The sequence below is a fragment of the Podarcis gaigeae genome (genome assembly GCF_964106915.1).
Source record: "Podarcis gaigeae genome assembly, chromosome: 8".
NCBI lineage: Eukaryota > Metazoa > Chordata > Lepidosauria > Squamata > Lacertidae > Podarcis > Podarcis gaigeae.
Window position 1 is genome coordinate 71690663 of NC_139684.1, and position 13439 is coordinate 71704101.

The 13439-nt window shown below is 45.1% G+C and overlaps 1 protein-coding gene across 1 annotated transcript; it reads right to left on the reverse strand.

Annotated features, from left to right (window-relative positions):
* Positions 1-597: 597 nt before the first annotated feature.
* LOC310850026 (IgGFc-binding protein-like) lies at positions 598-13433 on the reverse strand. Its single transcript, XM_083751032.1, has 9 exons — positions 12781-13433; positions 11129-11718; positions 9700-10267; positions 8420-9024; positions 6751-7324; positions 5748-5947; positions 4617-4997; positions 3169-3457; positions 598-1975 (listed from the first exon to the last, which is right to left on the reverse strand). The coding sequence occupies exons 1-9, from the start codon at positions 13319-13321 to the stop codon at positions 1950-1952; spliced, it is 3774 nt and encodes a 1257-aa protein (XP_083607158.1). The 5' UTR covers positions 13322-13433; the 3' UTR covers positions 598-1949.
* Positions 13434-13439: the final 6 nt, after the last annotated feature.

A 13439-nucleotide genomic window follows, 5' to 3' on the forward strand; every position in this document is an offset into this window, starting at 1 on the left:
ATCTTGTCCCCAGTTTCCCCCCTGCCACAGCTGACAATAAAAATGTGATACTGTGACCAGAGGGCCTCCATCTTTCCTGTACCTGAGACCACCTAGTTTCGTTTGCTGTGGAGCCACATGAACGGGTGTGTTGTGGGCACAGAAGAGATAATGTCCCGCTCATTTCAGTTTGTATGAACATGTTGTTTGGAAGAGTGTAATGCAGCACAAAACCCAAAGTAATATAAAACCCTAAGAAAATTTATTTTTATTTAACAAAGTTTTTATACACTGCTTGATTGTAGTAGAACCTCTAAGCAATTTACAAGAAATATTGAAATTATCAATAAAACCATTTGAAAACAACGAAAACAGTTAAAGATAATTAAAATATATAGTAAAAAAGATTAAAACATGTCAACATATTTTTGTCTGGATAGGCTTGTGAAGGGGCCTGCCTGTTTTCAATAGGCAGAGAATAAGTGTAGTCCTTGCCACACTAAAAGGTCAATTTCAGATAAGTGTGGGACGAGTAATATGCAGCATCTGTAACAGTGCAAGTTCCAGTGGTCAAATGGGCATATATGGGGTAAGGTGATCTTGCAAATAAACTAGTCTCAAGCCATTAAGGGTTTTACATACCACTAGTAACCTTGAACTTGGCCCAGTAACAAATTGGCAACCACTAAAGATCTCTGAGCAGAGGTTTTATATGCTGACAGGGTCTCACTCAGGATCGAGAGTGGTCACTTCGTGATGGGAGTTGTACTACAAAACATTTAGAGGGCACCAGGTTGACAAAGGCTGGTCTACAGCCTACAGGTCTAGGTGACATGGGCAAATTGTGGAAGGGCAGTGCTGGCACAAAGCCTGAGCCTTTAAGTGTTGATCAAGATTGGAGGAAGGAGAAAAATGAAAGAGTTGGAGGCAGTATTAGCAACCACCCACCATTTGAATGGTTGTCATGTTTTACATACTGGCCATGAGGAACAGCATCACCAAAATATGATCATAAGGTCAATTTTTGCCTCTTTCTTCACCCTCAGTCCTGTGGGAGTCTTCTTATGAGGCGATTTATTTGCTTATTTAACACATTTTTTCTATTGCTTTTCTATTTCCAAAACAGCTTACAGAAACAATGAATTGGGGTTATTTACTCCCTCTCACTAAATACTTTTCCAAACATGACTACCAGTTCTTGTCTAGCAATCCTACGTGTTGCACATACACTCCAAACCAGGAAAACCTGGGCAGTTGCTGATGGACTACGTCCTTGTGGAAGTAATAGCACTGACCCAAATGCCAGCTACAACCATCGAGGCCTGGTGGTACTCTCAGTACTTCTTTGACCAGCACTGTAGCCCAGGCAGCTGTGTAAAATCATTATTTTGCCAAAAAGCTGTCAAGATGGACTCACACAAATGCAAGACCTTTACCAAAAGCTTTTTATTGATTTGTCTGTTAGATTCAATTCGGTCTGGGTCAAGACATTGCTGTGAAACGCCCGTTGCCATGCCCCAAAGACAGCTGTAGCCTTGAACCAAGAGAGACTTTGCTGTGTACCTGGGGAGCAGCTATCACACATCAGATTGGAATGTGTTGTACTGTTTGGCAGAGGGACCCCTCTATGTATGCTATGTGACACTTTGAGTCAAATGTGAATAAGCTAGTGAAACAAACTGAAAACATCAAACAATGCAAATTCAAGGAAGCAGAGGCTAGCTAGTGACCGAACTTATGTGCAATATCTGTGGGGCTGAAGCTCAGCATTTCTGAGCTGGTGAACCTGATCTGCATTGCTGCAGGGAAGCACATTTATTTAACAGCAAGAGGTGTTCCGTTGTGCTTGGGAGACCAGCTGCCTGTCCTATCCCTGGGATTCAGCCAGGGAGAAGCTGTTTCTGTCACGATACCAGTCCAGATATTGCCTCAGAGGGGTTGGCATCCAAAAGTGATCTCGATTCTAGGTTTCAGTAGGAGTGGATTTTAAAACGAGCTAAAAATATAAGGGAATAACAGAGCATTCAATGCCTTGTATATCAAACAACAGTATTCCAAATCCCTTGCGGGAGTATACCCATACTTCGACATGCATCATGGTGGGCAATTCCAAACTGTGTATAGGCGTTGTTCTTAACAGGAGACACTAAAGAGCCATTGCTAAGGATTTAATAAATCTGTCGAGGCTTGCCCACACTTCTACTCGTGTCATAAAATTGCTGTTTTTCAGCTATTTTAAGGGGAAATCAGCACTGCCAACATGGGCTGCCATACGCCTGGAATTTCCCGAACATTTAGTTGATTTCTGCCTGGACGCTGCTGACGAATGCAGAATTCTGGATATGTCTGGGAAATTCTGGACGTATGGTAACCCTATTTCTAGGCATGGGTCAGAGTAGGTTTCCCCTTGGCCCGTTCCTGCATACAAAACATTCTTTCTACCACAGAGCTACGATGGTGAAGAAGCACTTTTATATCATTCTTCCCCAATCTGGTGCCCTCCAGATTCTTTGGACAACAACTCTAGGCAGCCCCAGCCAGGATGACCAATGGTCAGGCTGTAGTCCAGACCACTTGGAGAGCACCAGGGTGGAAAAGTCTGCTGGCTCTCAAGCAGTGCCATGGAAGTCTTCGTTTAGACTGAGTCTTGCTTCTAGGGAAAAACATATTGTGGAGAGGGGGAAGAAAGGAAGGATGTGAAGAGAAGAAAGCAAGAAAAGAGTTAAAAGGAAGCAAAGATGAAATAATGGAAGAAAGAAAAGAGGAGGAAAGAAGAGCAGAAATCATAGATAGAGAAAGGGAAATAAGTTTACCTTAACACCCTCAAGCATGAGCTACAATTTGACACACACCCCTCAATGGCAATGTGTTTACAGTTGAGGCCCAGTCTTCCATGATCAATAGGCCCCAATAAACTGTTCGTTCTTCTCCTTCTTCCTCCATGCTTGGGTCATGGGGTGCAACCTTGAGATGCTCAACAGAGCAGCATAAATGGCATCAGTAGAAACCTACTTTCTTAAACAACCAAGTATCCAGTTGCCAACATTTATGTCCCAGTTGCTTTTTTTGGGGGGGGGGAGATTGCACCCTTGCCCATTGGCTTAAGCGGTGGGGATCATTAAATAGATTAGTGAAATAAGACATGCAAGCATTGGGGGGGAAATTGATTAAGTTTCTGTCTTTACATACCATTTTGCATAGCTGTCGTGACTCGCCAGTGGCTAATGACCTCTGTAATGGTGTGCGCTACTCTACCGTTGGGTAACCGCAAGTCATCTGCACCATTCCCATTGAAGTTTCCACAGGCTCCGAATACTTTGTTGGCCAGTTCACCACTGATGGCCACTGTCAGGTCTCCTCTGGTGCTATAGAGAACCCGCACACCTGATCTGTGTGCCACTGTCACCAAGTCCTGAGCCAGGCTTATCGATACTTCCTTTGAGGGCTGGATTGGAAGATGCACTGGGTGCCCATTAACCTATAACATGTAAACCAGCTGGTCATTTAGAACTACTACAGATGATAAAGACAAAACAAAGAGAACAACAATATAACTTTAGAAGATGTGTGGTTGCTGGAGAGATATAGCTTCTGCTAAACTCACTGTTCTTCCCCATGATATGACCATGACCTACCCCTTAAACCTCTGCATTGGATCCTGCAAGCTGCATCAATTTCAAGCTTTTGTCACAAAACTTCTAAAGCTCATGGCCTTAGACTACCACCCCCCCCTCCATTTTCTGTATCATACATCTAGCACATTTGCTAAGGAACCTTTCCAGAAATGTATGTGAATACATACATACCCATATATTTTGAAACTCTTATCAAAATTCCTTTCATTTTCCTTTGAATTTGTATAGAAGTTTCTCTTGAGAGGACCTTCGAGTTCAACTTAAGTTTCAACTACGCCATTGCCTATGACTCAGAAGTGTATCTATTCACTTGCTCACTCTTTCTCTGACAAACACACTGAATTATGTCACTAGCCCCTAAGAAAACTACTGATAGCCTTCTATATCCCTGGGCATTTTGTTTGAGCAAAACTACCCTTAAATTTGCTGATTCAGTGGCAATTCTTAACATCTTTGTTTCTTTCTCTGATCTCTGTGCCCCTGCAATTCTATGTTCTACATTTTTCAATGCATTCACCTCTCCAGAGTTTTCATATAACACTTTCCTATGTCAGACTAGTCTCATCCAACCAGCATCTCTATTGCCAACTGACTGTGTGATGAGTGCTGAATGTATGATGTGTGTATTTATGTGGGTGGGTATGGTGCATGCATGTGTGAAAGTGTAGAGTGGCTCCACCTATTGTCAGTTATTGCTTTTCCCGCTATTGGCTTTGGCCCTGCCCATTTCTGGCATGAATCCTATGGAAGGCTGGTTGAAGAGAATTAAGCCCACCCTTATAAAGTGTCTATTGCAACTGTATACACTAATTTAATGCTCATTAGTTACAGCATTTCAGGGCAGATAGATAAAAAGGACGACAAGTTAGTGGGAAGAGTGGGTGGTGAGATGGTGGTGTGTTGATTGGGAAGAAAGCTTTTGTGGAAATAAGAAGTGGATACTGAAAGGTATAATGGCTGATAGAATATGAGTTCTGTCAACTTCCATTCTTTACTTCTTACCGTAACTGAGCTGTCCTGCTTCACCAGCACAATAAGCTTGTGAAAATAGATTGTGACAGTGACCACAAGGGGTGTGGGGCATGCGGGACATTTCTGCAGCTGAATCACCACCCGGAACCAAGATGTAGACTTGGCGTTGATGAGCACGGAGATCTCATAGGACCCTACAGGGGGAACCTTTCCAGAGACCCCGTCGTAAGTTGTGAAGATGTGCCCCTGGGAAATGGTGCAATGGCCCTCTTGCCGGATACAAGTCCACTTGGCATTACTCAGGACACAGGTTTGTCCAGCTGCACATGGTAGAGGTGTGCACACGACCCGACCTTGACGATGGCAGGTACACTGCTCCCTGCAGTTGGCTGTGATCACCTTCACTCCAACCTGCCAATAAAAACACAGTTAGGAGCTGTGTTGAAAGCAGGTGACTCTTGCATTTAGCCATGTTTGAAATCATATAACGTATGGTGAGTTTACATGGTATCTTCCATATGTTATCATCACAGTTCTGCTGACCCAACTGCAAATTTATGTGTGTGAGTTTGACACTGGAAAAAAAATACTTTCATCACATCATTGAGTAAAAATAGAAAAAAATAGTTGGTGCCTCCTAATTTCCAGTGGGAGCATATTCCAAAACATGAATGCCACCACACTGAAAGCTCTGCCTAACAAACTTCAGGGACGTGTGACACCCACAAATGTGCTTCTGGAACCTACACCACTCCCATTTCTGCCTCTAAAACATTATTTCTTCCCATTGCTCCATAAACATCCCAGCTAGCCTTCTGCTTCCTGTTGGAGCAAAACCCTTCTTCAGGTTTTATTTCCCCTTGCGCAGAAGAATTCTTAACAAGAACAATCTGTGAGTGTGCAGCTGGGGTTATGCCTCTGTTTGTAAGTGTGTGTGTTAAAGTTCTTCTCCTTCTCTCTCTCTCTCTCTCTCTCTCTCTCTCTCTCTCTCTCTCTCTCACACACACACACACACACACACACTAGCATCTCTTCCTGATCTTTCTAGAGAAACTACAGCCCAACTGAACAAAATGCCTTTAAATTCAAGCATTCCAGTTTAGCCAGCTTGTGTATTGGGATAACAAGTTCTTGTTCTTTCAGAAAGTGCTTGTCACTTGCCTTAAACCATGTGCCCTGGTGAAAGCACCGGCATTGACTAATAGGCACACAATGATACCCAGCCATAAAATAACCCTTTTTGCACTGGCAGCCTTCGGCACAGTTGCTAGAGCACTTGGTGATGCTGACTGCTTCTCTGCAACCTCTGGGGCAAGCTCTGACACAGATATCGTAGTGACTGTTGACTGGGCACTTCATAGCTGCAAGGAAGATTGGGGGAAATTAAGTTACTATATGAAAGGGGAAGATGAGTTTGTATTAGGAACATAGGGAGCTAGGATACTGAGTCAGTTCAGACCATTTTGTCCATTTAGCTCAGTATTGTCTGCACCATGGATAAGAAATCACCATCCCACATGCCAAACTTGGCCAATCAAGGGTACAAATTTGAACAATGAGGTCATTTCCCCAAAACTGGACTCAGCTGCCTCACACCTGACAATGTATGGGGGGCCAGATGGAGAATAGGAATTGGTAAATCTCCCAGTTTTGTTTATTCCCAGTTCCTTGTTTTTCCCATCTTAAGTTCCATGTAAGTTTGCTTTTTTTCTTTTTTTAAAGTCATTGGGAAAACTCAACAACATTTCAATGTGATCCCCCCCACCAATATGCACAATTTTGTATGCAGTTTTGCCTAACATGCACATTTTTGCAAAGCTATTCCCCCTAATATAAAGCATCTTTGTGAATTATTTTCCCCTAATATATGAAGTTTTATGCACACTTTACTCTAGTATATGCACTTTTGTACACTGGGTTGCAGCACTGCATTTGGAAAATTACCATTGTTTTGCAAAGTACGAATTGGGATGTTACATGCTGCTGCTTCCATCACCAAGCCTGGACTATGAGTAGACAAGTTGGTAATACCTGTTCTTGGATGTATAGTTGAGATTGTTAATAGATACTAGTGTGCACAGATCAAGAAGGATGCTGGCAGGGGTTGTGAAAGTGGGGTTAGGTGCCCGTGGCCTTAGAAAGCTAGTTCTATAGGAGGACTTACGGCAGAATGCTGCTGTCCTCCAAGGCTTGATCTTGACACCTGCAGCTTGACAGGCAGTGACGTAGGCATGGATAGCCCGACAGAGGATAACAGTGTTCCCTCTTGCTTTGCAGAGGTCATGCACGCAATTGTTGTAGAAGTCTGCAGGGTTGATGGTGGAAAAGCAGGCACTGAAAGGCCCATATGGGGCTTGAAGTATGCCACATTGACTGCTGTGTACATAGCTGGCCTTCCGGCTCTCTCTGCATGCACCACATACTGAAGCGGCACAATCATCTGCGCAGACAGCCGTGGGGACGTCCACTCTCCAAGCAGCTGCAAAGACTTGGACGCTTGAGGCTGGGTAGCCAGTGGGCAGGAAGAGGTCATCATTGGATCTGCCATTATAATTACCACATAGGCCACAGGTCTGGCCCTGATAGGATTCAGGTACTCTGACAACAAGATGGTAGAGCTGGTCAAAAGAGACGAATAAGCCAAAGTCTGTCCGAATCACAATGTTGTCACCATGGTAGTACGCCCACATACCATCACTTACCAACCGGAAAGGTAAGTAGGTGGTTGCACCATTGACCTGTGGCAGTGGAAATTTAGTGAGAATCAGGCAGGCAGACAGTTTAAGACAATGGCCACTCCTCTGATGTGTCCAAACCAACATCTGATGTAGTTTCACCTTTTGCCCTTGTTTATTGGTCTGTTTTCTACGTATGTTCCTTATATGTGCAAACCTAGCATTAGCATGTAGCATCCCTGAACACTAGGATCTCCATATTGCAATCAGGGCCCATCACTGTACTGACACCTGCCCTGGACCCCTTGTGCTGGATGGCTTGGAGCCACCATTTTAGATTTCCTGTAATGTCAAGGACTTACTCTGTGGTCAAAGCAGAAAAATTTAAAAAAGTGTTGCTAAGCTGCCCAAACACCAGGGCTATCTTAAGCATATGTGGCGCCAGGATGCAAAGATCCACCCAGCACCCCCCCCCCCCGGTTGCCCAGTCCCTGGCCGGCCACCTCAGCGTCTCACTGGCTTGGTCGCCCCCGAACTCACGGCGCAGAGCCGCCCACAGCAGAAGAGCCCGGACTCTTGGCTGGTGCCCCTGAGAGCCTGGCACCTGGGTGCCCCGCACCCCTAGCACCTATGGGTAATACGGCCCTGCCAAACACTGATTGTAGTGCTGCTGCTGCTGCTGCCAGCTTTGGCCACAGGGACTCACTAATGAAGTAGGGGGCCCACCTGTAGAGACTTTCCCAAAGCCTCCCTCAAACCTAGATCTAGCCTTGCTAATATGACTATTATATATTGATTGTTGCCCACCAGCCACACATCAGTTCTACTGTGCTCATCTTGAACATAGGAAACTGTCTTATATTTAATCAGACCATTGGTTCATCTAGCTCAGTATTGTCTACACTGACTGGCAGGAACCTTCCAGGGTTTCTCAGGGGTTTCTGCCAGCCCCAGATGTTGGAGATTGAACCTGGAACCTTTTTCATACAAGGCAGATTCTCTGCACTGAGCTACAGCCCATCCGCAGACTCCATCATTACCCATAGCTATATCATTACACAACCTCATTGCTGCAACCATTCACCCTATATATTCAACACCTCATGTCTTTTGACCAAGCAACCATGTTCCATTGCTCTCCGTTTCACAAAGGCTTACCAGGACAATGCCTCTCTTTTCCCGCAAGATGGAGATGGTGTTTTGATAAGCTGTGACTGACACGACCTTCGTCACAGAGACCTTGCCCCTGGACCGCCTCTCATTCTCCACGTTGACAGAGAAGGGCTGAAGGGAGGTCTTCTGCGTGCAGCTCCTAGCCAGGGTGTAGGTGCAATTGCTCTGGAGGTCAAATGTGGTGCCATCAAAGGTGAGATAGTGTGGGTCACCAGCCACATGACAAGAGCCACTCCTCTTGGGGGCAAGTGAGTGGCATTTCTGGACACCTTCCACCACACGACATTCCTCATTAGGACCACAGGAGGAACGGTGGCAGTCCATGATGCCACCTACTTGGCATACACATCGCTCCTTGCAGAATCCGTTGAGATAGAAAGAGTCACCCGCCTTGTAGTAGAAGCCTTGGTGGACACAGCCACACTGGGAGATGGGAACACACTGGTCGCCACTCAGAACATAACCTTCATTGCATTCGCATCCCTCGTGGCATCTAGTAGTGCACGCTACTGGGTTAAAGAGGCTGAGACACGTCACTGGGCAATTGCTGGTGCAGACTTTATAGCGGCTGTTTGCGCTGCATTTAGGAGCTGGAGAGAGACAGGAAGACATTATTGACCTGGTTGAACCCCACTTAGTCTGGCGTCTTCTCCTAATCCCCCCAACCTAAAATGTAAGTGTAGGAAGAGATACTAATTTCAGACATTTCCAAATCTTGTTTCTAACAGGGAGATCTCCTAATCCTGACTCTAGGAATAAGTGCATAAGCTGAATCAGATCAAAATGTCCATCCAATTCAACACCCTATTTTCCACAAAGCCCAACCAGATTCTTCTGAGAAGTCCACAAGCAGAGGATGAAGAAACTGGTTTTCCCATCAGGCTCTCCAGCAGCACCTATAGCTATCATGACTATAGCTATCATTGATGATGAACATAACATATTACAATGTATTTATATACCACTTTTCATTCCACAGATAGTTGTCAAATCCCCATTGTGTGTATGCAAGTGGCAATCACCACAATCTGTAGCAACAGGTTCCATATATTGTGAACATAGGCTCTTCCTCTTATTTGTCCTGAATCACCTGCCAATCAGTGTGGACGACCTCAAGTTCTAAGTACTGAGAAAGGGGAAAACTTTCTATCCACTTTCTCCATCAAATAAAATAATTTTGAAAACTGGCCTGGGTTTATGTACTCATCATTCCTTGGCAGGAACTGGGGGTTCACTTTCTGCAAGGTTATTGCCCATAAACTTACTACAGAAACTGGCAGACCTCCACTCATAGACCCTGGTGCCATATGCTTGGCAAGCTGCGGCATAGGAGGAGATGATGTGACAGACGGCATTTTTATTGGTCTTGTTGGAGCAAAAGTCAAAGACACAGTCTTTGAAATATGATTGAGGTGGCACCTTGCTGTGGCACTCCCTGAAAGGGCCACGCATGTCCAGCAGGAGGCCACACTCCTTGCTCGTCTTCTGTGAGTGTTCAATGTTCACAAGGTCTGCACAGGCCTCCTTCTCCTTCTCAATGCACCCTGGGATGTCCCGAACTTTCCAGCTTCGGCCAAAGTCCCCTGGGTTGGTTGTCAGAACTTGGCTGTGTTGCAGAGTCATGTCATCATCTGCCCGCCCATTGAAATTGCCACACAAGCCACACACGTCACCCCTGTAGGCTCCTGGCACTGTGAGACGGATATTGTTAGTCCCATCAAATGCGACAGTTAAACCAAAATCAGTAGTGATCACAATATCCCAGCCGTGGCGGTAGAGGGCAACTTTGTTGTATTCAATGTTGTAGGGCAGGTGGACCAACAACCCATTCAACTGGAAAAGGTAGGTGAGGCAGGGAGAAAGAAAGAGAGAAAAGAATTTAGAGATGTTGTATAAAGCAGATGTGGGACAACACATGCTTTTCAGGGAAAAGTTCTTGCCTTCACTCAAATGGACCAGGTAGCAGTAGGTGATGGGAAAGACTCTGCCTGCCAATCACTGTCTCAGAGCCACTGCCAGTCTAAGTAAACAGTAATGTGCTAGATAAACTTTCCCCAACTGGATGCTGTCCAGATGTTTTGGGCTATAACACTCATCAGTCCTAACCACCACAGCAAATAAATGAACACATAGTTGGACCACCTGTAGGTATTCAACTTGCAAGTCAAGATATTTGGGAACAAAAGAACACAAGAACAGCCCTGTTGGATGAGGAGAATGGTCCATCTGGTTCATTATTCTAGTTCCCAGATGCCCCTGGGAAGCCTACAGGCAGGATACAAGTGCAACAGGGCTACTCTTCTCACTTGCACTTCCAAGCAACTGGTATTCAGATGCATTCTGTCTCTAAGAGTGGAGGTAGAACATAGTCATCATGACTGGTAACCATTGATAGCTTTGTTCATGTATGCTACCTTGGATTCCATTATGGAAGAAAGTGTGGATATAAAAGAAAGCAAACAAAGAAGCAAATACATAAATGAAAATGATGAGTTGTGCCTAGCCCTAGGAGAAGATACTATGGAGACAGAAGAACTTTAAAAGCTCCACATCAATACATAATTGTGAATAAACCATCCTGTTTGGGTTGCTTGCTCCTTTCATACTGAATAATCAACCTCAGAAATAAGAAGTGATTGATAAATCCAAGAAATTGCATGAGTTCTAGCAGAAGGGCAGAAGAAGTGCACTCACCAAGACTTTACTATGGCTGACTGTGATTGTAAAACCATAGACTTTGATCTCAATGGCTTTGGTGGCAGGATAATCCTTGTGTCCCTTCCTTTCATGCCGAACCAGGACTTGAAACTGGGTCAGGTTTGCTCTCTTGTGGCAGATTTCAACCAGGCGATAAACACAGGTCCCGTAGAAGTCATAGCGCAACCCATCAAAGGTGACGTAATGCAACTGTCCCACAGCAGTGCAGGTCCCATAGTAGGTGGGGTAGCACTTTCTCATGCCATTGACAACATGGCACCCTTCCATCTCCCTGCAACGGGACTCATGGCAGATCACTTTTTTATCTTGCGCCCTGCACAAGCACCGCTGATGGCACTGCTGGTCACCCCAGAACTGCTCATTGGGCGCATAGAGACGACCATGGTAGGCGCAGCCACACCGGTTTTTGGGAATACACTTGCCACTATCCAGCACGTAGCCAGCCTTGCATTGGCAGGTCTCCACGCAGGGCAGGTGACACTGCTTTGGAGCATCAGGGTTGGTGCAGGTGGCAGGACATGCTGAGCCACAGGGCATGTGTTGACTGTAGTCAGGACAAGACATGGCTGCAGAAAGGAAAGCAGAGGTGAGCACACCCACTGTTCTTACACAAAGCCCTATCTTTGCTTGATAGCAACATTTCATCTAATACATTGAGGTTCTAAATCAGGGTTCTCCTATCAGCTGGCAAGGCCAATGGCTAGGGATCATGGGAGCTGTAGTTCAAGAACATCTGAAGGGACATAGGTTTCCCATCCTTGCTGTAAGCTTATCTATCAAACTAAAGTAGCCATCCCCCCCCCCCCGGTGGTTCAGGATTATTGAACTGCGGGAGAGCCTTTTAGCTAAATAGCAGGGTCAAATCTTTTTATTTTATTTTATGATAGTGTATTCCTGAATACACTTAATTAATATATGCCCATATATGTGCACAGTATTTCAGTATTTCAGTTATGAAACACATTCCCTTCTGGAACCACAGGTTGCATTACTGCAATGGGTCTATGCAGGGCTGAATTTGAGGTTAGTCTGGAAGCTTTAGCAAGTGCAAACTGTGGCAGTTCAATTGCTCACTTGGGCAGGATATTACCACCATGTTATGATGCAGCTGAAAGAATTGCACCGGCTGCCAATTAATACTGGGCTAAGTTCAAGGACTAGCTTACTTAGATGATCATCTCACCCCTTATATACCCAACTGATCACAGCACTCTCAAGGAGAGCGTTTCCTGCAGACATCATCTTATCAGGAGGACTATTCTGTCCAATATAGTAATTAGTCCTTTAGTGTCATAGCACCTACCCTTGGGAACTCCCTCCTATTAAATATTAAACAGGCACCACCTCTGTTATCTTTTGATTCCTAGTGAACACCTGTCTCTTTGCACAAGCCTTTTAAGCAGAGATCGTTCCCAGTCTGCATCTGTGTTGGAAACTTTCTTATATATTTTAGATGTTTTAATGACTTTATCTTTTGTGCGTTTGCTTCCCTAGACTCCTTCGGGAGGAAGGGCAGGATATGTATTTCACACGTAAATAATAAATACTACAATACGACCCTCATCTAGGTGCCCATAATTGCATAAGTAGCTTGATCCCTCTCTCCATGAATGCTCTGCAGTACTCACGGCAGCCGGCATGTTTTCTCCAGGCAGATATCACTGCCCCTTCTCTTTGGCAGGCATCAGCGTAAGTCTTCAGTGCTTGGCATAATATCTGCTTGTAGCCCTCAAAGGCACACAAATCAATCACACAGTCATTCAAATAGGGCTTGGGGTCAATCAAGGCATGGCAATGTCGGAACGGGCCACCTCTGTGCTTAGTAAGCAGGCCGCAATAAGTCTCTGCTCTGTATCTGGTCGCCATCTCTGGAGAACAGCGCCAGCATTTGCCATGGCAGCCATGACTGCATTGGCTATCACCATCTTCCACCTTCCAGCTCCTGCCAAACTCCACAGGATCGGTGGCAAAGCCTCCCAAAGATGTCATAAAATCATCATTGGGGTCCCCGTTGTAGTTGCCACAGAGGCCGCAGATATGGCTCCGAAAGGCTGGAGTGACCTTCACCACTAGGTAATAGTTCCAGTCATAGTAAACTTTCAGACCAAATGATGTTTCCACAACCAGTTGGCCTCCTCTGTGGTATAAGGAGAGCTTCCCATCATGCATGCTTATGGGCAGGCGGGAGCGTACTTGGTTGACCTGGAAGCGGCAAAGGCAGATAAAAGAATGTTTTTCTTTAGTCAAGATTATATACACATACTCTGCAAATTAATTGAAGTGACAC

Excerpts from the sequence above, each read along its gene's own strand:
- LOC310850026 (XM_083751032.1), bottom strand. The coding sequence starts at position 13,321 with ATGCATGATGGGAAGCTCTCCTTATACCACAGAGGAGGCCAACTGGTT. Across the intron at positions 10,268-11,128 it reads TCAGCCATAGTAAAGTCTTG|TTGAATGGGTTGTTGGTCCA; the intron begins GTGAGTGCACTT and ends TACCTTTTCCAG. Across the intron at positions 5,948-6,750 it reads GAGGACAGCAGCATTCTGCC|CTATGAAGTGCCCAGTCAAC; the intron begins GTAAGTCCTCCT and ends TCTTCCTTGCAG.